Here is a 27500-nt window from a genome sequence, read left to right as displayed (position 1 = left end):
AGTAATGCTGTGGGAGGGAGGGTAGTGGCGATGTCTTCTGACTGTGTATGGCCACCTTTTATTGACTGCACTCACTATACCAGCTTAGTGGCTCACTATGGTGAACATAAATGTAGATACTTATATATAACGTGTGTATAGAGGGTATAAACAGCAAGAGTAGGTTGGGAGCCGCCATTTTGGTGAGGGAGGTGTCGTCGTCTGCACGACGCCACCGTGCAGACGACGGTGTTGTTTACTGGTTACCACGATGGTCTTTGGTCACCATACCAGTTTACTTGTACAAGTATGGTGAATAAAACAGGTAGATATTTATATATAATGTGTGTATATAGCGTAATAACACCACATAGTATTGTTGGAGGAGAAATATTAGTGTGTCTGGCCTTGAGGGCGGCAGCCATCAGCTGACTGTGTGAGGTCCTACGTCTTTGTGCCTTTACTCACCATACAAGCTTAGATGTACAGTTATGGTGAACAAAACATGTAAATACTTATATATAACATCTGTATATAAGAGCAAAAACAGTATTGTGAGAGGAGAATGTGGGTGAGTCAGGTGACTTGAGGGAGGGCGTGAGTGGCTGGCTGGTACACGGCGGTCACTCCTCGTTACTTTTTGACTCATAATAGCAACTTAGTGGTTCGTTATGGTGAACAAAACATGCAGATACTTATATATAACCTGTGTATATAGTGTAATAACCGACAAAGTATTTGATCAGTGATTGATGAACATAATTGAATCAACAATATGCACATCATATTTATGAGTACAGCGATGATTCACTCATTTTATTATATAAACTACACATATTGAATAATATTACAGCAAAAAAAACTATGAAAAACCAATCAGAGACATTGAAATAATTAGGTAATTATCTCTTTGTGGCAACTCCGGCCTGACAGCTGGCGATCAACAACCTGGGACGCACGCTGAGTCAGCTCCTGTTTTTTTGCCATACTTCCCCGCCCTATAGCGGGCAATAAATTCCACTTTCGATTTTTTTTATTATTTTTCCCATGATCAGTGAACACAAATAAGCAGGTTAGGATTTTTTTTTTTTTTTTTTTTTTTTGGTATGCGCCTATGGGTGTCAAAATGGTATATAGCCATGCGCCATTTAAGGGTTAAGCAAGGCGCCAAGTTCGCTGTCTCAATCCTTTAGCTGTTGTATCCTATACTTGTGTGTTGCGTTCTACCTCTCCTCGTCCTTCCCACCTTACTCACGGTCTCAACTGTTTCCAAATCTTGGACCCGGACATGCCCACCACCTCCTCCCCTGTTCCTTTACATTTTGTTCTGAAGGGGCCCCCTCCTGGTTCTCCATCTGAAGTTCCCCCCCCCCCCTTCCTATCCAGTCTGCCATGTCTTCTGTGTTTTCTTTCCCCAATCCTTCATCCCATCCCTCCCCCCAGTCTCTTGGCCCTCCACACCGCCTGTCTGTCCAGGCTAATATCCATCACCCTCCCAGCAATCTTCATGTTGTTCACTCCTGTTCCTCTTCTGTTGAGACAATTGAATCTGTCGCCCAGTACGTTGTTGCTGGAACACCTGTCTCTCCGAGTCAGAAATTTAAGCCTGACTCCTCTCCTTTGTCCTCCCCAGCAGGTAAGAAGGCATCGCTTTCTTCCTCACCCCCCCTCCCCATCCGGCCCGTTGGCGTCGTGATGGGGCTTGGTGGACGGCTGCCGGAGTGTGATGCTCCGTTGGGCAGTCCTCTGTCCTTTTCTGGGCTTGCACTCCTGCTGCTGTCTTCTCCAATTGTGCCAGATCGCTTTTCCTTTTCCTTATGTTTCGTTTTTCTCCCCCCTCTTCTCCTATCTGCTTGTCGTTTCCTGCCGACCTTTTGCTTGTTTTGGATTCTTTCTTTGGACTTCTTCTATTTTGACGCCCGGGTGCTTGAGGAGGCATACTCTTGCACCCGTAGAACTGTAGTACCCAACGTCTCGAGCGAGGGGAACCTTTTATTGTCAATCCCCCTTTCGTCGCTGAACCCGATCTCGACGGACTGATGGTTCTTAAGGTGGCGTTTGTGGGGCGTATACTCACGACGCACCCCTAGGGGGCCCCGGCATGATCGGCGATAGCTTCCTGTTGGGTGTCCTGCCTCTAATTGTGGCTCCATGGTGGGTATGGGGGCATATTCGTGGATGAATTTGTCACTTTTCGTCTCTATGTCGTTGAATGTTTCCGTTGTACCCTCTCAGGCTCGTGGGGTGGGCGACCAAGCCCCCGAGTCGGCCTGTATTGGAAGACCAGGCTCTGTAGCTCCCGCTGCGTTGGGCCCCGACCTTGCTCCTCCTTTGACCGTCCTGACTTCTTCCCCCAGCTCCCCTCCCTCCTCTGTGATTGGGTCGAGCCTCCAGCCCCCGGTGGTGACCACTTCGTCCCCTGGTGTGGCTAAGTCTTTCGTTGTGACTACTGCGCCTTTTGACCCCTCTCTCTCTAGAGGTTCTCAACGCCGTTCGCGCCCCAACCGCACTCGCTCGATTCCTTCTCGTGCTCGTGCTGATGCGTATCAGGCCTTGTTTGGTCCTGCTTCATGGGCCAAATACTTTGATCTCCTCCCTCTTGATTCTGCACCTCCTGACGATTTCTCCATCCATCGGCATCTTGTAGATTCCGTGGATGCGTCTGTTACTTTCAACCCCACTCGTCTCGGTACACGTGTCGTTGCTGCTCCTTCTCAGGATGCGGCTTCCCGCTTGGCTGCCTTATCTTGCCTTGGCGAGATCCCTGTTCGGGTCTCCAAGAACGTTCAGATGAATGCCAGTGTTGGCACTATTCTCCTCCCACCCCATGTTGCAACCGGTGTTCGGAATCTGCAGGATTGCCACGATGATATTCGGCATATCCTTGATGCCCAAGGCCATTCTGTCCTCCAGGTTGACTCGTTTACTCGTCCCCCTCGTGGTCGTCGCCGTCAACCCCTTCGCGTTGTGAAGATCACCTTTGATGGTAGGACCCTTCCATCCTCTGTCATTCTTGCTGGTGCTAGGTGCTCTGTCCAGGAGTATATTCCTTCTCCTCGACTTTGTAACAAGTGCTGGAGGTTTGGGCATGGTGCCCTCCGCTGCTCTGGGACTGTCTCTCTCTGTCCTTTGTGTGGGAGTGAAGGTCACTCTAAGTCGGAGTGCACTTCTCCCCAGGCTCGTTGCCTCAACTGCGGTGAGGCCCATCCTACCTTCTCCCGTGCGTGTGTCCATTACAAGCTTGAGGCAGCCGTCCTCAACTTGAAGCACCGGGAGCGTTTATCTTTTCCTGAGGCGAGGCGCCAGGTTTGCCGGCTCCCGCCTTTTGCTAATATCTCTTATGCTCGCGTGTTGCGCTCTTCCTCTCCTCGTCCTTCCTGCCTTCCTCAGACTCACAACCGTTTCCGGGCCTTGGACCCTGATGCGCCCACTGCCCCCTCCTTTGTTCCTTTGGGTTCTCTCCCGAAGGATCCTCCTCCTGATCCTCTGTCTGGGGTTCCCCTTCCTTCTACCCGGTCTGTCGTGTCTCCTGTGTCTTCTTCCTCGTCCCCCTCCGATCCTCCTTCCCATCCTCTTCCTCCATCTATCGGCTCTCCCCACCGCCTGTCGGTGCGGGCGGATGTCCATCGCTCTCCTAACGGCCGTCGTGTGTGCTCTCGTTCGGCTTCTCCTGTTGAGACACTGGAATCTGTTGCCCGGTACGTAGTTGCTGGGACACCGGTCTCTTTAAGTCAGAAGCGAAAGCCTGGCTCCTCTCCTTCCTCTTCCCCGGCGGGTAACAAGGCTTCGCTTTCTTCCTCAGCTCCTACTTCTGGCTCTGTTGCTCCTTCCCCTCCCGTTTCAGTGATTGCGCCCCCTGTTCCTGCTATGGAGATTTCTTTGGCCCCTGCTTCCCTTTCGGTTGCTGCTCTTGCTGAGGTGCACTCCCCTCTTTCTACTCCCCCTCTTCCTGCTGCTGTCCTTGACTGCTCCTCTCCGTTGTCTCCTCCTCTTCCTCCTCCTCCTCCTCCGGACCCCGCCCGCCCACCTCTTATCTGTTCTCCCGTTTCCTTCCCTCCGTCTTTGCTCAGTTTACCCATGCCCCCTAACCCTGACTTTGCTGACCCTGATCCCGACCCTGATATTCTTTAACGTGCTCTGTTGCTCTTTCGCCTTTGTTTCTTCCTTGTTCTCTGTTTTTGTCCTTTCTCTTCTCGTCGTTGTCCATTCTTCAATGGAACGTTCGAGGTTATTACGCCAATTTCCTCGAACTCCAACTTCTGATTTCGCGGTTTTCGCCCCTTTGTGTCTGTCTCCAGGAGCCAATGCTTGGTGCTCGTCCTGGTCGTTTTCGTGGCTATTCCTTTCTCTCCCCCCCCGCCAGCCATTGCTGGGGCTTCTAATTCTTCTGCTCTCTTGATTCGTGCTGATGTTCCCTTTGTTCCTTTGCTTTTTCCTTCGCCTCTCCATTGTTCTGCTGCTCGTATCTTTGTGGGGAAATGGTACACAGTTTGTTCCATTTATCTCCCCCCAAGTGTCCCGCTCTCTCTTCCTGATTTGAAACACCTCCTAGACTCCTTGCCGGAGCCTGTGCTCCTGCTGGGTGACTTCAATTGTCGTCATTCTCTTTGGGGTGACGTTCTGACGAATACCCGGGGTCGCCTCCTTGAGCCGTTTCTCCTCTCTTCTTCCCTGTCTCTTCTGAATTCTGGTGAGCCCACTCATTTGGACTCTCGGACTCGCACCCTTTCTTGTCTTGATCTTTCTCTCTGCTCTTCTTCTCTTTACTTAGATTTCACGTGGCAGGTTCTTGATGACCTCCATGGAAGTGATCATTTCCCCATCCTTGTTTCCTTTTTCTCTTTTCGCCCTTCCCTCTCTTTCCCTAGGTGGCAGTTTGCTAAGGCAGACTGGACCCTGTTTACCCTCAGTGCTGCTCTCTCTGACCTCTCCCTTCTGCCTCTCTCTCACGCTCTCCTCCTTTTTCATGACACTGTCTTCAACGCTGCCCTCCGCTCTATTCCTCGCTCTTCCTCTCGGGGTCCACGGAAGTGCGTTCCCTGGTGGAATGCAGACTGTGCTCGGGCTGTCCGCTGTAAGCGTGCAGCCTGGAAGAGGCACCGCCGTAGGCAGACGACCGATTCTTTTCTTTTCTTTCGGAAAGCGAGTGCGGTGGCCCGTAGGGCCATCCGTATGGCTAAACGTGAATGTTGGGCATCTTATGTCTCAACAATTACGTCCGAAACCCCTCTGGCCCAGATCTGGAAGCGTATCCGCAAGATAGCGGGTAAGTTCGTTCCCGATGTTTCACCGGTCCTTCACCTCCATGATACTCTTGTGGCGGACCCGTTGCAGGTCGCTTCCGAACTGGGTTCCCACTTTTCTTCTGTTAGCTCTGGTCTTCATCTTCCCCAATCTTTCCTTCTTCGTAAACCTGTCCTTGAGTCTCGTCCTTTAGATTTCTGAACTCATCTTCATCTTCCCTATAATGATCCCTTCTCTCTCTCTGAACTTCGTTCTGCCCTAGCCCTCTGCGGTTCTACGGCGGCGGGCTCCGATGGTATTCATTATGAGATGCTTCGCCATCTCCCTCCGAGCACGTCTCAGTATTTACTGAGTCTGTATAATCGGATCTGGGAGTCGTCGTCAGTCCCTGAGGACTGGCTCGATGCCGTTGTCCTCCCTGTTCGCAAACCGGGGTCTCTGGGTACTTTCCCTAAGGACTTTCGCCCTATTGCTCTCACAAGTTGTGTCTGCAAACTCTTTGAACGTATGGTTAACGTTCGTCTGATGTGGTTCCTGGAACACCATCACCTCCTCTCCCCTTCTCAATTTGGTTTCCGCAAGTGCCGCAGCACGACAGATGTCCTGGTGAACTTGGAGGTCTATATTCGTACTGCTTTTGCTGCGAAGACCTCCGTTGTTGCCGTCCTTTTTGACCTGGAAAAGGCTTACGACACCACTTGGCGTTATCATATCCTATCTCAACTTCATTCTTTTGGCCTTCGTGGTCATCTCCCTCTCTTTCTCCGCGGCTTCCTCTCTCGTCGTTCCTTTCGGGTGCGCCTTGGTACCGCTCTCTCTCCCTCTTTTCAGCAATACGAAGGTGTGCCCCAGGGTAGTGTTCTGAGCACTACTCTTTTTCTGGTTGCCCTCAATGGTCTTCTTTCCTCTCTTCCTTCTGGTGTCTTCTCCGCTCTCTATGTCGATGATCTTACCCTTTGTTGTCAGGGTGATGATTCGCCTCTCCTTCAACGCCGGCTTCAACTTGCAATTGATGCCGTGTCGTCTTGGGCCACTGATCATGGCTTCAAGTTCTCTACATCTAAGACTTGTGCCATGACTTTTACGCGGAAACGGGTTGTTCTTCGTCCCTCTTTGTCACTTTATGGTCATCCCCTTGAATACAAAGATTCCGCGAAGCTTTTGGGGTTATTCCTTGACACTCGTTTGTCTTGGTCTCCCCATATCTCTTACCTCCGTGTTGAGTACTCTAAGGCCCTTACCCTCCTTCGGGTCTTGTCCCATACTTCTTGGGGGGCAGATAGGCGCACTCTCCTTGCTTTACATTCCTCTCTCGTCCTGTCTAAGCTCGATTATGGTTGCCCTGCTTACTCGTCTGCTTCTCCTTCTACTCTTCGCCGTCTTGATGCTTTGCACCATACTGGGTTGCGCCTCAGTTCTGGTGCCTTTCGTTCGACTCCCGTCCTTAGCTTGTATGTTGACACTGGCTTCCTGTCTCTCCAGGACCGCCGTGATCGCTACTGTCTTCGCTATCTTGCGCGGTCCTTGCAACATCCTTCCTCTCGCCTCTGTCGTGCTTTAACTTTTACCCCTCCTGCAGTTCCTGTTCCTCTTCACCACCTCCCTCTTTCTGTCCGGTTATCTCGCCTGCAGGATTCTCTTTCCGTTCGTATTTCTGATGTTTCTCCTCGTGTTGTTCCTTCTTTGCCCCTGTGGAGGGTCCCTCTTCCGCGGTTTTGTACATCCTGTATCACTGAAGCTTTTACCCCTCCTACGGTTCTAAAACGCCTTTTCCTCGAGCACTTTTCTTCTCACTCCCGCTCCGTTTCTGTCTTCACCGATGGGTCTAAGTCAGCGGACGGTGTTGGCTACTCTGTTATTTTTCCTGATCGCACTTATATGTGTCGCTTGCCTCCGGAGACTAGCATCTTTACAGCGGAACTTTATGCTATTCTCTATGCTCTTCGTCTCCTGCTTTCTCGTTGTCAGTCTTCCTTTGTAGTTGTTGTTGACTCTCGTAGTGCCCTCATGGCTCTCGGGTCCTTTAATTCGGTTCATCCAGTGGTTGTCGAGATCCAGCATTGGCTGTTTCTCGTTCACAGTAAATTTAAGTTGGTTGAGTTTTGTTGGGTTCCCAGCCATATTGGTGTGTCTTTAAATGAGCGTGCGGATGCTGCCGCCAAGGAAGCTGTCCGCTCTTGTCCCATCTCTCGTAAGGGCATTCCGTATTCCGACTTTTACCCGGTTATCCATTCCTCAGTCCTTACTCGTTGGCAGGCTTCTTGGTTGTCTGTTACTGGTAACAAGCTACGTACTCTTAAATGTTGTGTTTCCTCGTGGCAGTCCTCCTTCCACCGTAACCGGCGGTGGGAAACAGCTCTGGCGAGGTTGCGTATTGGCCATACTCGCTTAACCCATGGTCACTTGATGGAGCGCCACCCTGCTCCTTATTGTCCTAGTTGCATTGTCCCTCTTACGGTCGTGCATGTCCTTCTTGAATGTCCTGACTTCCAGGACGAGCGTGTGTCTTGCATTCCGACCGCCCCTCGCGGTCACCTGTCCCTCGATAGAATTCTTGGTGACTCGGATACTTTTGATATCGTTCGCCTTATGTGTTTTTGTTCTCGTATTGGCATCCTTGGTGATATTTAGCGCCCTCTGATTATTTTGCATATTTGATGGTGCTACATAGCCTTCCTGGTTTGGTGCCTTCTTTTGATAATTACTTACTTACTTTCTTCCTCACCCCCCACATCTGACTCTCTCGCTCAGTCTCCTTTCATTTCGGTGGTCGAGGCCCCCTGTCCCGGCTATGGAGGTTTCTATAGCCCCTGATTCCCTCTCAGTTGCTGCACTTGCTGAGGTGCGCTTCCCGGTTTCTGCCCCGCTCCTCTTGCTGTCCTTGAACTTCCCTCTCTGTTGTCTCCTCCTACAGACCCTACCCCGTCCGCATCTGGTCTGTCCTCCCGCTATCTTCACTCCATCCTTACTCAGTTTACCCATGCCCCCTAACCCTGATTTTACTGACCCCTGATCCTGATCCTGAGCTTATTTAATGTACTGTGTACTTCTTTACCTTTGTTTCTTTGTTGTTCTCTGTTGCTGTCCTTTCTCTTTTTGATAATGTATATTCTTCAATGGAATATTCGTGGATTTTATGCCAACTTCCATGAACTCCAACTTCTGATACACAGTTTTCACCACTTTGAGTTTGTCTCCAGGAACCGATGCTTGGTGCTCGTCCTGGTCACTTTCGCGGTTATTCCTTTCTTTCCCCCCCCCCCAGCTCTTGCTGGGGTCCATAACTCTACTGTTCTCTTGATTCATACTGATATTCCCTTTGTCCCCCTACTGTTTCCATCGCTTATTCATTGTTCTGCTGCCCGTGTTTTTGTGAGTAAATGGTATACCGTCTGATCCATTTATCCACCCCCAAAATGCTCCGCTTTCCCTTCCTGATCTTAAGCACCTCCTGGACTCTTTGCCAGAGCCAGTTCTCCTGTTGGGTGATTTCAACTGTCAACATACCCTCTGGAGTGATGTTCTGACAAAGACCCAAGACCGTCTTCTTGAACCGTTTGTCCTCTCTTCTTCCCTGTCTCTTCTGAATTTTGGTGAGCCCACTCATGTGGACTTTCGAACTTGCACCCTTTCCTGTCTTGATCTTTCTCTCTGCTTGTCGTCCTTGTACTTAGATCTCATGTGGCAGGTTCTTGATGACCTCCATAACAGTGACCATTTCCCCATCCCAATTTCCTTTTTCTCTTTTCATCCTCCCCTCTCCTTCCCTAGGTGTCAGTTTGCCAAAGCTGACTGGAACCTATTTACCCTCCGTGCTACTCTCACTGACCTTTCCTCTCTGCCTCTTCCTCGCGCCCTCCTGCTTTTTCATGACACAATCTTCGATGCTGGCCTCCGCTCTATACCTCGCTCTACCTCCCGGGGCACGTGGAAGTGCATTCCCTGGTGGAATGCAGACTGTGCTCGGGCTGTCCGCTGTAAGCGTGCAGCCTGGAAGAAACACCGACGCCGACAGACGACTGATTCTTTTATTTTGTTTCGAAAAGCAAGTGCGATGCCCGTAGGACCATCCGTAAAGCTAAGCGTGAGGCATTGGAAATCTTACATTTCCACCATTATAGTACTTCTGATACTCCTCTACCGCAGATCTGAAAGAAGATCCGCAAGATTGCACGTAAGTTCGTTCCATTCCAGATGTCTCGCTGGTTTTTCACCTCCGTGGTACTCTTGTGGTGGACCCAGTGCAGGTCGCGACTGAACTGGATTTCCAGTTTTCTTCTGTTAGCTCTGGTTCTCATCTTCCTCAATCCTTCCTTCTTCGTAAGCCCGTTCTTGAATCTCATCCCTTAAATTTCTGCACTCATCTCCGCCTTCCCTATAATGATCCTTTCTCTCCCTCTGAACTTCAGTCTGCCCTGGTCCTCTGCGGTTCTATGGCAGCGGGCTCGGATGACATTCATTATGAGATGCTTCGCCATCTCCCTCCTTGCATGTCTCGGTATTTACTGAGTCTGTATAACCAGATCTGGGAGTCGTCATCAGTCCCTGAGGACTGACTCGATGCCATTGTACTTCCTATTCGGAAACTGGGGTCCCTCAGGACATCCCTTAATAGGACTTCCACCCTATTGCCCTCACGAATTGTGTCTGCAAACTCTTTTGAGCGTATGGTAAATGTTCATCTGATGTGGTTCTTGGAACACCATCACCACCTCTCTCCTTCTCAATTTGGTGTTTGCAAGTGCCACAGCACAACTGATGTCCTGGTGAACTTGGAACAACTCTTTCTGCCTCTTTTTGGCAATACGAAGGTGTACCCCCAAAATAGTGTTCCGAGCACTAGTCTTTTTTCTGGTTGCCCTCCATGGTCTTCTTTCCTCCCTTCTGGCACCTTCTCCGCTCTTTTATGTTGACGATCTTACTCTTTGCTGTCGAGGTGATGATTCGCCTCTCCTTCAATGGTGGCTTCAACTTGCGATTGTTTCCGACACGACCACAGTTCTCTCCGACACGACCACAGTTCTCTCCGACACCACCACAGTTCTCTCCGACACGACCACAGTTCTCTCCGACACGACCACAGTTCTCTCCGACATGCCCACAGTTCTCTCCGACATCACTACAGTTCTCTCTGATACGCCCACAGTTCTCTCCGACATCACTACAGTTCTCTCCGACACGACCACAGTTCTCTCCGACACGACCACAGTTCTCTCCGACACGACCACAGTTCTCTCCGACACGACCACAGTTCTCTCCGACACGACCACAGTTCTCTCCGACACGACCACAGTTCTCTCCGACACGACCACAGTTCACTCAAACATGGCCACATTTCTCATCTACATGACCACAGTTCTCTTCGACGTGACCTCAGTTCTCCCGGACTCAACCACAGTTCTCCTGACAAGACCCCAGTTCTCCCTGACAAGACCCCATTCTCCCTGACAAGACCCCAGTTCTCCCTGACAAGACCCCAGTTCTCCCTGACAAGACCCCAGTTCTCCCTGACAAGACCCCAGTTCTCCCTGACAAGATCACAGTTCTCCCTAACACGACCACAGTTCGTCCTGACAAGACCACCATTTTCCCTGACAAGCCCACCGTTTTCCCTGACATGATCACAGTTCTCCCTGACATGGCCCCAGTTCTACCTGACATGACCCCAGTTCTCCCTGACATGACCCCAGTTCTCCCTGACACGACCACAGTTCTCCCTGACACAACCACAGTTCTCCCTGACACAACCACAGTTCTCCCTGACACGACCACAGTTCATCCTGACAAGACCACCATTTTCCCGGACAAGCCCACTGTTTTCCCTGATACGACTACAGTTCTCCCTGACAAGACCCCAGTTCTCCCTGACAAGACCCCAGTTCTCCCTGACATGACCACAGTTCTCCCTGACAATACCCCAGTTCTCCCTGACAGTACCCCAGCTCTCCCTGACATGACCACAGTTCTCCCTGACAATATCCCAGTTCTCCCTGACAATACCCCAGCTCTCCCTGATAAGACCCCAGTTCTCCCTGACACGACCACAGTTCTCCCTGACATGACCACAGTTCTCCCTTGTAATGGCCAGTCATGTTGGCCTCTCCCTCTTACCATTCTCCCCTCTCTCTCCTTCCCCCTCCTCTCTCTCTCTCTCTCTCTCTCTCTCTCTCTCTCTCTCTCTCTCTCTCTCTCCCTCTCCTTTTTTTCCCTCCCTCATTTTTCTTTTTCTTCCCTCTTCTCCTTTTCTTCCTCACATACCCCAATCCACCCATGGATTTTGGTGCCATATAGTTGGCTGTGTCCCTCTCTGAACGGTCCTGAGGGCAGGTCTACTGCCATGTCGAATTACAGTGACACCTCTACTTATGACTGCCCTTACGAATTTTTTGAGTTACAACGTAAATTTCGTCGGAAAATGTGACTCAACTTACGACCTTTGCCTCAACTGGCGACCTTGTTGATACAAGTGTGGGTCAATCGAGCACATGGTTCCTGGTGGCACAGGCGACCACGCTTCAGTTTACCAGTGTCACGTGCCTAGTGATGATCACACTTGAATATTGTATTTGGGAGGATAACAGGATGGATGGTGAGACAACTGGATGGATGGATGGTGAGGGGACTGGCTGGTGAGGAGATTGGATGGATGGTAAGGGGACTGGATGGATGGTGAGGAGACTGGATGGATGGTGAGGGGACTGGATGGATGGTGAGGGGACTGGATGGATGGTGAGGGGACTGGATGGATGAATGGATGGTGAGGGGACCAGATGGATGGATGGTGAGGGGACTGGATGGATGGATGGATAGAGAGGGGGACTAGAAGGATGGATGGATGGATAGAGAAAGGGACTAGATGAATGAATGGATGGTGAGGGAACTGGATGGATAGAGAGGGGGACTAGATGGATGGATAGAGACCAGGACTAGATGGATGGATGGTGAGGGGACTGGATGGATGGTGAGGGGACTGAATGGATGGATGGTGGTGATGGTGAGGGGACTGGATGGATGGATGGATGGATGGTGAGGGGACTGGATGGATGGATATTGAGGGGACTGGATGGATGGATGGATGGTGAGGGGGACCAAATGGTTGGATGGTGAAGGGACTGGATGGATGGATGGATGGTGAGGGGGCTGGATGGATGGAGTGAGGGGACCAGATGGATGGATAGTGAGGGGACTGGATAGATGGATGGTAAGGGGACTAGATGGATGGTGAACGGGACAGGCTGGTGAGGAGACCGGATGGATGTTGAGGGGACTGGATGGGTGGATGGATGTTGAGGGGACTGGATGGATAGAGGGGGGACTAGATGGGGGACTAGACCATCCTGCACCCTCCCTGCTACCTCTATCCCCCGTCCCACACCCTCCCTGCTACCTCCATCCCCCGTCCCACACCCTCCCTGCTACCTCCATCCCCCGTCCCACACCCTCCCTGCTACCTCCATCCCCCGTCCCACACCCTCCCTGCTACCTCCATCCCCCGTCCCACACCCTCCCTGTTACCTCCATCCCCCGTCCCACACCCTCCCTGTTACCTCCATCCCCCGTCCCACACCCTCCCTGTTACCTCAATTTCCTCATCCCCCACACTGCCCCTCCCCCCCCCCAGCTGTACCCCTCCCTGCCATATGAACCATACAGTATTAATACAGTGAGCTTCCTTGTGACAGATTGGGAGGCAGACTCCTTAACCCTCAAACCGCTATGGGCCCAAATGGAATTCACACCCACAGGTGCAACAAAAAAAAATCCAAAAAATTCTTTCGTCTTATAGAAGTGTTCATTTTTGTTCCCTGGTCACAGAAAAAATAACAAAAAAATTGTAGGTGGCATATTTAAGCCGCAATAGGGTAGGGAAGTGTGGCAAAAAAGAGGCGTTGGCAGAGCCTTCGCCAGACGAGGTCTACTCCGCCCGAGCTGTCAGACGGCAGTTGCCACAAATATATTATTACCTAATTATTTCAATGTCTCTGATTCATTTTTTCTTTTTTTCTTTTTGCAGTAATATTATTCCATACAGTGAATTGTGGTATATTTATATAATAAAATGTGTGAACCAACTCAAAATTATGGTGTGCATATTAGTGATTCAATTATTATGTTCATAAAACAATAAACAAATAGTTTTGCTGTTGTTACACTATATACACAGGTTATATATAAGTATCTGCATGTTTTGTTCACCATAACGAACTACTAAGTTGGTCTTATGAGTCAAAAAGCACCGAGGAGTGACCGCCAAACACCAGCGAGCCACTCGCTGCCACTCCCTCCCTCAACACCACCTCACTCATCCTCATTCTCCTCCCACAATACTGTTTTTGCATTTATTCACTACACACAGACATTATATATACAAGTATTTAAATGTTTTGTTCACCATAACTGTACATCTAAGCTTGTATGGTGAGTAAAGGCACAAAGACGTAGCTACTCACACAGTCAGCTGATCGGCGGCCGCCCTCAAGGCTAGACGCACTAATATTTCTCCTCCAACAATATTGTCTGTGGGGTTATTATGCTATATACACACATTATATATAAGTATCTACCTGTTTTATTCACCATACCTGTACAAATAAGCTGGTATGGTGCCCAAAGACCATAGTGGCCATCAGTAGGCAACATGCCAAGTCGTGCAGACGACACTCCTCCCTCACCAAAATGGCGGCTCCCAACCTAGTCCTCTCGCTGTTATCTCACACTATACACACGTTATATATAAGTATCTACATTTGTGTTCACCATAGCGAACCACTAAGCTGGTATGATGAGTGCAGTCAATAAATGGTGGCCACACACACAGTCAGAAGACAATGCCACAACCCTCCCTCCACAGCCTTACTCCTCCCTCCATGGAGCACAGCGCTAAATATCACCACAATCCTGCTATTATCAGAATCCTGGTCAGTTTTATCACAGTCAGGGGGCTTCAGTAATACTATCACTGCTAAATAATAGCATGAACAATTATATTATGACATTTGTAGGCGATGCTGTGGTCACAAGCTGAACAGCGGTGCTGTGAGCTCGTGCTGCATGCGCCAGCCTTGGTGGCTTGCTCAATACTGACGCTGTAACACCCAAGAATGTTGGCCTGGATTTTTTTTCTAGGTGGCATCTGGCAACTATCGGTCGTGGCTGTACTATAGCTGCCCCTATCCCAGGCGAGGCGTTTAAATTATAGCGCTAGACACGAAATCATATATAAATGATGTGCGCGGTTTCGGTTTTGTCACTGTTATCATGTACATATGATATGCGCGGTTTGAGGGTTAACCCTCAAACCGCTAGGGGCCCAAATGGAATTCACACACACAGGCGCAACAAAAAAAAAATTCCAAAAAATTCTTTCGTCTTATAGAAGTGTTCATTTTTGTTCCCTGATCACGGAAAAAATAACAAAAAAAATCGTAGGTGGCATATTTTAGCCGCAATAGGGTAGGGAAGTGTGGCAAAAAAGGGGCGTTGGCAGAGCCTTCGCCAGACGAGGTCTACTCCGCCCGAGCTGTTAGACGGCAGTTGCCACAAATATATTATTACCTAGTTATTTCAATGTCTCTGATTGATTTTTTTTTAGTTTTTTTGCAGTAATATTGTTCCTTACAGTGAATTGTGGTATATTTATATTATAAAATGTGTGAACCATCGCTGTACTCAAAATTATGGTGTGCATATTAGTGATTCAATTATTATGTTCATAAAACAATAAACAAATAGTTTTGCTGTTGTTACACAATATACACAGGTTATATATAAGTATCTGCATGTTTTGTTCACCATAACGAACTACTAAGTTGGTCTTGTGAGTCAAAAAGCAACGAGGAGTGAAACACCAAACACCAGCGAGCCACTCACTGCCACTCTCTCCCTCAACACCACCTCACTCACCCTCATTTACCTCCCACAATACTGTTTCTGTATTTATTCACTATACACAGACGTTATAGATACGTATTTACATGTTTTGTTCATCATAACTGTACATCTAAGCTTGTATGGTGAGTGAAGGCCATAAGACGTAGCTACTCACACAGTCAGCTGATCGGCGGCCGCCCTCAAGGCCAGACGCACTAATATTTGTCCTCCAACAATATTGTTTGTGGTGTTATTACGCTATATACACACATTATATATAAGTATCTACCTGTTTTATTCACCATACCTGAACAAATAAGCTGGTATGGTGCCCAAAGATCATAGTGGCCATCAGTAAACACCATGCCAAGTCGTGCAGACGACGCTCCTCCCTCCCCAAAATGGCGGCTCCCAACCTACTCCTCTCGCTGTTATCTCACACTATACACACGTTATATATAAGTATCTACATTTGTGTTCACCATAGCGAACCACTAAGCTGGTATGGTGAGTGCAGTCAATAAATGGTGGCCACACACAGTCAGAAGACGACACCACAACCCTCCCTCCACAGCCTTACTCCTCCCTCCGTGGAGCACAGCGCTAAATATCACCACAATCCTGCTATTATCAGAATCCTGGTCAGTTTTATCACAGTCAGGGGGCTTCAGTAATACTATCACTGCTAAATAATAGCAGTATCATTTATATTATGGTATTTGTAGGCGATGCTGTGGTCACAAGCTGAACAGCGGTGCTGTGAGCTCGTGCTGCGTGCGCCAGCCTTGGTGGCTTGCTCAATACTGACGCTGTAACACCCAAGAATGTTGGCCTGGATTTTTTTTCTAGGTGGCATCTGGCAACTATCGGTCATGGCTGTAGTATAGCTGCCCCTATCCCAGGCGGGGCTTTTAAATTATAGCGCTAGACACGATATCATATATAAATGATGTGCACGGTTTCGGTTTTGTCACTGATATCATTTATATATGATATGCGCGATTTGAGGTTTAAGGACCTGAAATTAAACTTATTGTTTGCTGACTGGGTTGCGACTGAGAAAGCCTGATTGACTGTGAATGCTTGATTTACTGTGAGAGCCTGATTGACTGTGAAAGTTTGATTGTGAAAGCCTGATTGACTGTAAATGCCTGATTGACTGTAAAACAGTTCTCTCTGACACGAACACAGTTCTCTCTGACACGACCACAGTTCTCTCTGACACAACCACAGTTCTCTCTGACACAACCACAGTTCTCTCTGACACAACCACAGTTCTCTCTGACACAACCACAGTTCTCTCTGACACAACCACAGTTCTCTCTGACACAACCACAGTTCTCTCTGACACAACCACAGTTCTCTCTGACACGACCACATTCTCTCCGACACGACCGCATTCTTCCTGACATGACCACATTCTTCCTGACACAACCACATTCTTCCTGACACGACCGCAGTTCTCTCTGACACGACCACAGTTCTCTCTGACACAACCACAGTTCTCTCAGACACAACCACAGCTCTCTCTGACACGACCACAGTTCTCTCAGACACAACCACAGTTCTCTCTGACACGACCACAGTTCTCTCTGACACAACCACATTCTTCCTGACACGACCACATTCTTCCTGACACGACCGCAGTTCTCTCTGACACGACCACAGTTCTCTCTGACAGAACCACAGTTCTCCCAGACACAACCACAGCTCTCTCTGACACAACCACAGCTCTCTCTGACACAACCACAGTTCTCTCAGACACAACCACAGTTCTCTCTGACACGACCACAGTTCTCTCTGACACGACCACAGTTCTCTCTGACACGACCACATTCTTCCTGACACGACCACATTCTTCCTGACACGACCACATTCTTCCTGACACGACCACATTCTTCCTGACACGACCACATTTTTCCTGACACGACCACATTCTTCCTGACACGACCACAGTTCTCTCTGACACAACCACATTCTTCCTGACACGACCACATTCTCCCTGACACGACCACATTCTTTCTGACATGACCACAGTTCTCTCTGACACAACCACATTCTTCCTGACACGACCACATTCTCCCTGACACGACCACATTCTTTCTGACACAACCACAGTTCTCTCTGACACGACCTCATTCTTCCTGACACGACCACATTCTTCCTGACACGACCACATTCTTCCTGACACGACCACATTTTTCCTGACACGACCACATTCTTCCTGACACGACCACAGTTCTCTCTGACACAACCACAGTTCTCTCTGACACAACCACAGTTCTCTCTGACACAACCACATTCTTCCTGACACGACCACATTCTTCCTGACACGACCACATTCTTCCTGACACGACCACATTTTTCCTGACACGACCACATTCTTCCTGACACGACCACAGTTCTCTCTGACACAACCACAGTTCTCTCTGACACAACCACAGTTCTCTCTGACACAACCACAGTTCTCTCTGACACAACCACAGTTCTCTCTGACATGACTACATTCTCCCTGACACGACCACATTCTTTCTGACATGACCACAGTTTTCTCTGACACGACCACAGTTCTCTCGGACACAACCACAGTTCTCTCTGACACGACCACAGTTCTCTCTGACACAACCACATTCTTCCTGACACGACCACATTCTTCCTGACACGACCACATTCTTCCTGACACGACCACATTCTTCCTGACATGACCACAGTTCTCTCTGGCACGACCACAGTTCTCTCGGACACAACCACAGTTCTCTCTGACACGACCACAGTTCTCTCTGACACGACCACAGTTCTCTCTGACACGACCACAGTTCTCTCTGACACGACCACAGTTCTCTCGGACACGACCACAGTTCTCTCGGACACAACCACAGTTCTCTCTGACACGACCACAGTTCTCTCTGACACGACCACAGTTCTCTCTGACATGACCACAGTTCTCTCTGACACAACCACAGTTCTCTCTGACACGACCACAGTTCTCTCTGACACGACCACAGTTCTCTCTGACACGACCACAGTTCTCTCTGACACGACCACAGTTCTCTCTGACATGACCACAGTTCTCTCTGACACAACCACAGTTCTCTCTGACACAACCACAGTTCTCTCTGACATGACTACATTCTCCCTGACACGACCACAGTTCTCTCTGACACGACCACAGTTCTCTCTGACACGACCACAGTTCTCTCTGACACGACCACAGTTCTCTCTGACACGACCACAGTTCTCTCTGACACGACCACAGTTCTCTCTGACACAACCACAGTTCTCTCTGACACAACCACAGTTCTCTCTGACATGACTACATTCTCCCTGTCACGACCACATTCTTTCTGACACGACCACATTCTCTGACTTGACCACAGTTCTCTCTGACACAGTCACAGTTCAGTTGGAAGATATCCGTAACACTCACCAGTGATTGAATGAGTGAAGAATGTTTCAAAAAATATTTGCTATAGGTCTTCTTATTCTTCTCTTTAACAGAATATTGCAGTTGTAGACGCCTGAAAAAACTGCACCTTGAACACTGCTTTCTCCCTCGGCCATAATGTAACACACCTATAACAATGTGAAAAATATTATATAATGCATCTTTATAATAATTATTTGGGTGTTAATAATACAGTATTTAATTTTTTTTTTTTAGTTTACTTTGATCATTGCAAGATGGAGCTGCTACATTTCTATAGCACTTCATTATCATTTTGTGGAAGGGGGGGGGGGGTGCGTATAATCTTCTTACCGTGGGGTACATTCTGTTCTATACAAATGTATCATGTGAGAGTCCTCAAAGAATTGCCCTACTAGCTCAGCCCTACCTGGCAAGGCTTAGTATTATCTTCAACTTCCTTTAGCAGCCAAGTACATCTCCACATATATCATACCCAGTAATTATAACCTCCTGTGCCCCTACGCCCTGCTAAGTTCCACAAGATGTAATAATCTGAGGGGCAACCAATGACCTTAATGGAAAGACAGAGCCCCAACATGGTATTTTCACTCAGGATCATTAAGACTTACTGCTCTCATGCACCACAGCTTTGGTGACACCATCTTTGTCATCTGCTCACCATAAGTCTTACTCTGCAGAGCTGCCCACAATATCAACCACCACCTCCCACCCATTTATGTACTATTTAGCTTTCGTCTTGGTTACTTATTTATCTTAAAAATACAGTACTGTACTTTCATTTGTATCAATTACATTATATTATTATTTAAGTTTATATTAACTTTGTTTTCTAACTGGTCTTCATTGATTTGTAAATTAATTGTCTTTGCATATTTTACTAAGCAAAAATGCTCGGAAGGGGTACTGACAGTTAACGTCACAGAATATTTAACCCATATGCTGTATCATATATTTTGGGGCTATCTCCCATGTTCAGTTGTTTTCTACCAAATTCTATGAATATTTACAAAATATTAAATTATGTAGAACAATCATTTAAGGCAGGACAATGCTTAACCCCTACACTGCACACATGTTGAATGTGACACTCCTGTGGTATGCTGAATAAAATTGTCCTGAAAAAACTATTTATTTGACATTGATATAATTAGCACCCAGGAATCACAAAATGCGAGCCCCCATGAAGTGCTTCAACGGTGCCCTCGAGCCAGTCAGAATGAAGCTCCAGGAGACCCAGGAAAAGCACTACGAAGCCCAAATGCAGATAGATCTGAAGGTCCTCTGAAACCAGTGCTGCTGACAAGGAAATTTTGTCATGGAGCTGCACGAGATCCACATCCCGGGAAAGAGCGGGAGCAAACAAGCAGTCAATGAGGGGATGCAAAAGAAGTGGCGCCCCCCAAAAAAACACGGTCAACACCCAATACCACTCAAGCATGTGGGTCCGTCCAAAGCAAGCACCAAGCAAAAATAAGGGATTGTCTGCCAGCCAGGAAAACTCATGAGCCATGCAATGCATCCAATAAGGAAAAGACCCAAACTTAAAAGAGCAGGGTCCATCAACAAGGTTTAATCTGGGTCCCTCAGGAGGGGCATAAACAGTGCCTCATGAGACAACAGAAGGCACCTAAGAGACACGAAACCACCACAAGGACGAATGTCACTTCCAACTGGGGTAAAGACAGAAGGGGGAAGAACCTTTGACTCACTCAAGGTGAGGACTACCTAAATCAAGGAGTATCTCTAAGGGAGTGACCCCTGAACACACCAAAGAAGAGAACTCTCTCAGTGCAGGGGCAGCACTAGGGAACACCCAGGGAAAGGAAGCCCTGAGCACATGCACAAGCACACTGAAGACCTACACCATAGTGTAAAGAAAAGGCACAAGGGCAAACATCACACCACTTAGCTGAATAAACAAGACACTGAAGCCAATATGGAAGAGAGGCGATCCAGTAACTATAAGATCAGCACTAGAACTAAGATAGGGATATCAGCTGGTGGTGGGCTACCTCCCTCCTCCAGCCCAAACTTATGGAGGAGGTGTGGCAAACGAACTCGTACTAGTTATAAGACAACTTTTTTTTAATATACAAGAGTTCTTAAAGCCACTAGTACGCATAGCATTTCAAATAGGTCCTTAATCCTAATATTACCCCGGAATACGATCCACCAAATCGTTTAACAACCAGGTACCCATTCACTGCTGGGTGAACAGAGGCTACAGTTAAGGATTGGCTCCCAGTCAAGCCTCTCCGGCCAGAATACGAATCCCTCGATACAATACGACTGCTTAGCTGAATAAACAGGACACTGGAGCTAATATGGGAGAGAAGCATTGATTGTTTGTTTACATAGTTGGGGGAGTTTCTGGGGGGAGCCCCATTGACTCCCCGGAGCTATACGGGCTGATATGAATGTATTAAACCCTGGCATCAGTCAATGCGCAAGGAGTTCTAGGCCTACTGGAGACCACAAGCCAGAACCTGGCCCACTCAGAGAGGCATAAGGAGCAATGGCCTATGGAGACCCCAGTGTGGTTGGAAGCATTCTATGTCTGCCATCGGCCGGGCTATTACCCAGAAAGGTAAGCGCCTCAAAACAAACCCCTATTTGGTCAAAATATTGCTACTGAAAGCAAAACTAGTTGACAGAACTCCCCCAAATGAAAACGAGCAAACGAGCATGACGTCACCACGCCGCTGTCTGTGCAACCCGCCCCTCCCCGGAAGGGGAAGCCCCAGACCCTCACACTAGCTATCCACCCTGTAGTTCTGTGGCTGATGTGAAGCTGGCAAGGTCGTGCGATTCTGGCTCCCAATTTCCAGTCCGGTGCCTAGTGGTGGTGGTGGTGTGCTGTTTTTGGTGGTGCACGAGCCAGGAGTATATTCGCAAGTACTCAGGCTGCATGCACCTAGGGTCACCTTCCCTATAGGTGCCTTATAAGTACTGCCCTTGGGGCTTGGGGCCATCTTCCACAAGTCACATGGGGGGTGGGGCTACCTCCGCAAGGTCTTTTGCTGCTTGGTGATTGGCTGCCCTTGGAGTCAGCTGGGGTGTTTTCGTCACTCCTGTTTGCCTCTGGGTAGGGAATAATGTTCGTCACTGGTTGGGGCGCAGGGTACTGTGCAGCTAGTTATCACCTCTCATAGTAGCCAGCTCTGTTTCACCTGGGTACGTTGTCCTCTTGCGAGGTTTTTCTTTTGTTTTTGTTTTCCTGCCCGGTGAGCGGTCTGCCCCTTGGTTCTGGTCTTACCTTATTGGATCTTGGTGGTCCCCCACTAGGCCCCTGTGAATGTACACATCCAAGGGGGGGGGGGGGCAGTTTTGTTGGTAACTTTGGGCACTGGTTAGAAGTACCTGTCTGGGCTTTCCTTAGTGTGAGTTGTCTAAGAGCCCTGGGAAACCCTGCAGAGGCACTTGGGTCAGATGCAAGCGACCCCTGGGGTCCCCTCTCGCCTTGTGCGAAATGAGAGTTGCTCGGTCCCCTTGTCTCTAGGTGACCTTCACCATTTATGCCTTCATCATACTGCCTGCTGGGTAGTACCCCAGTTCACTAATGACACTATTTGGGTGCAGGCAGCTCAGGCATTGCATGCTCGTTTTAGGTTGCTGCGATGCGCTAGGTTGGTTGCTGACCCGGAAGCCCCGAAGCAACTCCGTTTTAATTATAGGGACCTGGACTTAGGGGTGGTAGTCGCTTTGACTTTGGTTCAGTCAGTGCCCCCATATTCTACCCCCTGCTGTGGTTCATTCTGGTCCTCCCCACTCCCTGCTGTGGTTCATTCTGGTCCTCCCCACTCCCTGCTTCTGGCTTCAAAACTTCTGGCGGTTTTGGAGTCGGGGCAGGGTTTGGTAGGTTTAGTAACTCGGCAGTCTCGGGGGATGCCCCTTACGGGGTGGCGACAGAAGCATTTGATCCGGTTCCTCCTGAAGCATCTGGGTCTGATCAGTGGCCCCCCCCCCTTCCTTTCTGCTTTTACGGCTGCTTCGGTTTTTCCTCTTGAGGCTGGGGGCTCCGGGGGACTGCTCGGTCCCCGGGTCCTGCTGTGGAGGTTCCCGGGACTGGGGGAGGGGTTGACCTGGGAGCCTTGGGCCCCCGTTGGACCCCGCTTGGGTTCTTGTACCCTCTGAGCAGGCTTGCTGTTACAGGGAGAGGGGTTTTTCTTGCCCCTCTCTGCGTAGGAGTTGGATTTGGTGTTGGCCTCTTCCCGAGTTCGGTTCCATGTCCCTTCGGGTTTGTCGGTCCCGTTCTTCCGGAGGTTTTCGGCTTCCCGCATCCCACCTCATGACGTGCGGGATACCTTTGCAGCTTACTTCCTGCGCGACCTGGATTATGCCTCTTTAACCACTGCACTGCGCCAAACGACAAATGCTGTTTTGAGAGTTGTCCGTTTTTTTTTTAATTATGCTATATTTTAATGTTTTTTAATGTTTTCATCACTCTTTGTGTTTTGAAATGAAAATAGTTGAGTTTGAAAACATTTTGACATTAACGTTACCAGAACATTTATAAAAACAACAAAAATATGTCCTTAACAATTGCACTAAAAAGTTTTAGATAAAAACAGGTGCGCAGTGCAGAGGTTAATGGACCCTTTTTCGTTCAGGTTTGGATCTTTGTCTCCTTACTGGGTTTGTTATGAAGTTCCAGAGTCGTCCTGGCTGGCAAACTGTCCTGTGTTTTTTTTGGAGGCTTGGCATATGTTCTGTCGGTCCCGCACGCTTGAGTGGCGTGAGGCTCTGACGGTGGTCCAAGTTTACCCTTCGGGGGTGGGGGGGCGAGTTTGAGCACCTCAATGCGTGCTTATTCGCCCCTGGCCTTCCTCGGGATGTCGGCATCGTGCAGCTTCATGTGCAGGTTCCCACCCCTTTTGGCTGCAGTGGTTGCTGAGAACTTGTGTGCTCGTGGCCTGTTGGTTTCCATATTGTATTTCTTTTTCCTCCTGGAGCTGTCCTCAGATTGGCTTGTCGAGGTGCTTGGGGCCGTTCCTGGGTCTGGTGCCTTGGTCTCGGTGGTGCGTGCATCGTCTACCCTGTTCAAGCTGTTTGCGTCGATCCTTAGCCCTTAAACTGCGCATGACGTATATATATGCCCTGAGTAACATGTCCCACAGTGCGCATGGCGTATATATACGCCATAGGGTGCCAAGCCCGATTCAAATGGCCCGCGGCTACACGGGGTTCACAGTAGCTTCCTCAGGGCTCTTGTAAACAGATGCCATTTAAAAAAAAAATCGTGGGCAATATTCTCAGGTGTGAGAGGCACAGTACTGTTGGAGCAACCAAGGCTGGCGCACGCAGCATGAGCGAACAGCATTGCTGTTCAGCTTGTGACCACAGCATCTCCGAAAAATGTCAAAATAAATATATAATTGTTATTATTTAGCGATGACAATATTACAGATGACCCATGACTGTGATATAAATAACCAGGGTTGTGATAATAGCAGGATTGTTGTAATAATTAGCACTGTGGGAGGAGTGATGCTGAGAGACGGAGGGAGACAGCATCGTTTACAGACTGTGTGGCCACCTGTTATTGTTTGCATTCACCATACCAGGTCAGTGGTTCTCTATTGTGAACACAAATGTAGATACTTATATATAATGTGTGTATTAGTGTAATAACAGCAAAAGGATTATGCTGGGACGAGCCATTTGGGTGACGGAGGTGACGTCGTCTGCACGATTTGTCTAGCTGTTTAGAGGGGGGCAACTATGCTCTTTGGGCGCACTACAAGCTTAGGTGTACAGTTACGGTGCATAAAACATGTAGATACTTATATATAATATGTGTATATAGGGTAATAACACTGCAAACAGTATTGTTGGGGGAGAAAGTTTAGTGCGTGTGACCTTGAATGAGTGAGGGAGCCACCAGCCGCCATCTATGTATAGCAACGACTCTTAGTGCCTGAACTATATCAGCTTAGCTGTACAGTTGTGGTGAACAAAATATATACATACTTATATATAACGTCTGTATATAGTGTAATAACACCACAAATTATATTGTTGGGGGAAGAAAGTTTAGTGCGTGTGTTGAGGGAGTGGCAGCGAGTGGCTGGCTGGTGTGTGGCGGTAACTCTTCGTTGCTTTTCGACTCAATACCAACTTAGTGGTTCGTTATGGTGACCAAAACATGCAGATACTTATATATAACCTGTGTATAGAGTGTAATAGCAGCAAAACTATATGTTTATTGTTTTATAAACATAATAATTGAATCACTAATATGCACATCATACTTTTGAGTATAGCGATTATTCACCACTTTTATTATATAAATATATTACAATACACACTATTGAATAATATTACTGCAAAAAAACTAAGAAAAAATCAATCGGAGACATTGAAACAATTAGGTACTAATATCTTTGTGGCAACTCCCACCTGTCAGCGCGGGTGACGCTGACTGGGTCTGACGACTGCTCTGTCAACGCTCACTTTTTGCCAGATTTCCTCGGTCAATTGCGCCCAAAATATGTCGCCTATGATTTTTTTCTTATTTTTCCCGTGCTCAGGGGACACAAATTAACATGTTTAGAAGACAAAAAAAAATGTTGAATTTTTTTTTTCTTGCACACAGGGGTGTAAATGTCCCCAGGACCCCTGAGCAGTAATCACCTAAGTGTAGTTACAGGATGAGAGCTACGCTCGTGATGTCCCGTCTTCCCAGCACTCTTTGTCATATAACGCTTTGAAACTACTGACGGTCTTGGCCTCCACCACCTTCTCCCCTAACTTGTTCCAACCGTCTACCACTCTGTTTGCGAAAGTGAATTTTCTTATATTTCTTCGGCATCTGTGTTTAGCTAGTTTATATCTATGACCTCCTGTTCTTAAAGTGTAAGGGTTAAGGATGCGGTGTCTTTGTTTTTAGCTTCACGGCTCGTGTGTCGGCAGGTAGTGCTCGTGACTGCTTTAGAATCCGCTTGGGCCCTGGCTCTTAGGTTGTCCTTGTCTTTTTGTCCCTTGCTGTTTGCAGACTCTGCCTTCAGGCAGTATCTGCAGGCAGCTTCTTCCAGTTGTCGTCCAATTTTGGACTTGTTGTTTCTCCGGGGGGGGGGGGGGGTGTTCCCCGGAAGAGTCGTGCCAGGACTCGAGGTTCCTCTCGTTGTGATAGACCAGTGATGCCAGTTTCGGGGCCGGTGCAGCCTTTGGAACTGTCTTTGTCTGGTCGGTGGGGTGATTGCTCTGTGTGAAGGTCAGGTTCATGTAAGGGGCATCGGCCCTTTTGCGGTTCGTCTCACTGATGGGACGAAGGGGGGGAGGCTTGCTCTGTTTGCTTGTGCCTGGTTCCACGCTTTGTGGGACTTTTGGATCATTTCATGTGGCCTGCAGTGGCACTGGGTAGCCCCTTCTCCTTCGGGGGGTTTGGGGCTGGCGCGGCAGGCCTCTTCTCCTGCGCCCTGTCTGGTCATCTCGGAGAGGGTGCGCTTGGGCGTGGTCGACATGATGACGTCCCTCAGGTGGGTTTTCTGTCTCTTTCTGGTCCTGAAATAGAACTGTACGCAATAGGACTATTGCGGTTCACTCTGGACTTTGTCTCATTTGAACCCCTGGGGTCTATTACCCATCCTTACCTCTGTGTCAGGTCCGGCATCTCTTGGAGCTGGGGCGCTTGGATGGTCTCCCTGGACCTCCAGGATGCATACTGGGATTTTCCAATTCATCCGGGGTTCTGGGACTGGCTCGGTTTTGTTGTGGGACATCAAGGTTACCGCTTTCGTTGCTTTCTGTTCAGCTTGAATCTGGCACCTCACATTTTCAAATGCCTTACCGGCTCATAGTGGCCTGTTTGCATCTATTAGGGGTTCAGGTTCTGGCCGATCTCGACGACTGGCTGGTGTGGGCTCCCAACCAATCCGCATGTCTGCTTGCCAGGGACTTGGTTCTTTCCCAGCTCCCTGGGTTCGGGTTCCTGGTGAACTGGAGGAAGTCCCATCTGGTTCCCTCTCAGGTTCGGTTTTGGATAGGTCTTGTGTGGGACTCTCGGGGCGCTTCCTTGTCTCTCCCTCCCGAGTCTCTGCTTCGGCTACAGTCCTGCTTTTGCCTGTTCTGGGATGCTCTCGGGTTGCCTGGAGGTTGCTTGAGGGTTTGTGCGGAAGCCTGATTTTTGCCGTGATGGTCTACCCGCCAGGTCGAGTTTGGTTTCCTCGGCTGTTCTCGTTCCTTCTGGGACGACCCTTCTGCCTCTCTTGTGATCGCTGGGTTCGGCCTCTGGGTACCTTGCATTGGCTGCTGCATCGCCGGCTTCCTCTTTGGGTTTGTTGGGGTTCAGTGCCTTGGCGCCTACCTGAACATTTGGACTGTTCACTGGTGGTTCATTGCCTGTACCGAAGAGGGTTTGATGCAGTCCTTGGCTCTTTGGGGCTGGTCGCTTTGGGTGACTCCTCTGCTGAGTTCTCGGGATTTGGCTCTCCTAGCCGTTCAGGATCGGAGCGTGTCCACCGTCCTGGCGGATAGCCTGTCTCGAGTCATTCCCCTGTCCACGAAATGGATAGTTGACACGGACTCATTCAGTTGGCTCTGCTGGACGTACGGGCTCCTGGAGGTGGACCTCTTCACGATGGCGTAGTTGAGGCATCTTCTGGTGTATGTGGCGCCCTTCCCCAACTGTGGAGCCATCGGGGTCAATGCCTTTCGGTAGGAGTAGTCGAGGTTGGGATCCGTGTACCTCTTTCCCTCTATTCAGCTATTGTTCCAGGTCCTTGCTTGGAGACTTAGCAGGGAAGAGTAGTCCTCTTGGCTCCTTGGTGGCCAGCCCAGCCTTGGTTTCAGGGGCTGCTTGCTCGGTGTCCGAACTCAGGGGTCTTCCCACAGCTCCGCCTCTTTCAGTAGATTAGACCGGTCTGTTACATAGCTGGTTCGATCTTCCCGAGTCTTCATGTCTGGTCTTTTTGGCTCGAGTCTATCACCACTTGTATGGTGATCAGGTGGTTTCATTAAGAATGTCCCACCTGCGTGCTTC

General features: G+C 49.0%; 1 protein-coding gene across 8 annotated transcripts in view; it reads right to left on the bottom strand.

The window, feature by feature from the left end:
- The window catches only part of LOC123763717 (uncharacterized), a 413873-nt gene that overhangs the window by 48809 nt on the left and 337564 nt on the right, over positions 1 to 27500 (bottom strand). For all 8 annotated transcript variants that reach the window (XM_045751026.2, XM_045751043.2, XM_045751066.2 and 5 more), the window contains one exon: positions 18521 to 18666. In XM_045751026.2, coding sequence (XP_045606982.1) covers positions 18521 to 18666 — 146 coding nt within the window. The remainder of the gene's footprint in view (positions 1 to 18520; positions 18667 to 27500) is intronic.

The sequence above is a fragment of the Procambarus clarkii genome, chromosome 5 (assembly GCF_040958095.1).
Source record: "Procambarus clarkii isolate CNS0578487 chromosome 5, FALCON_Pclarkii_2.0, whole genome shotgun sequence".
NCBI lineage: Eukaryota > Metazoa > Arthropoda > Malacostraca > Decapoda > Cambaridae > Procambarus > Procambarus clarkii.
This window is presented reverse-complemented; position numbering and strand designations above follow the sequence as displayed.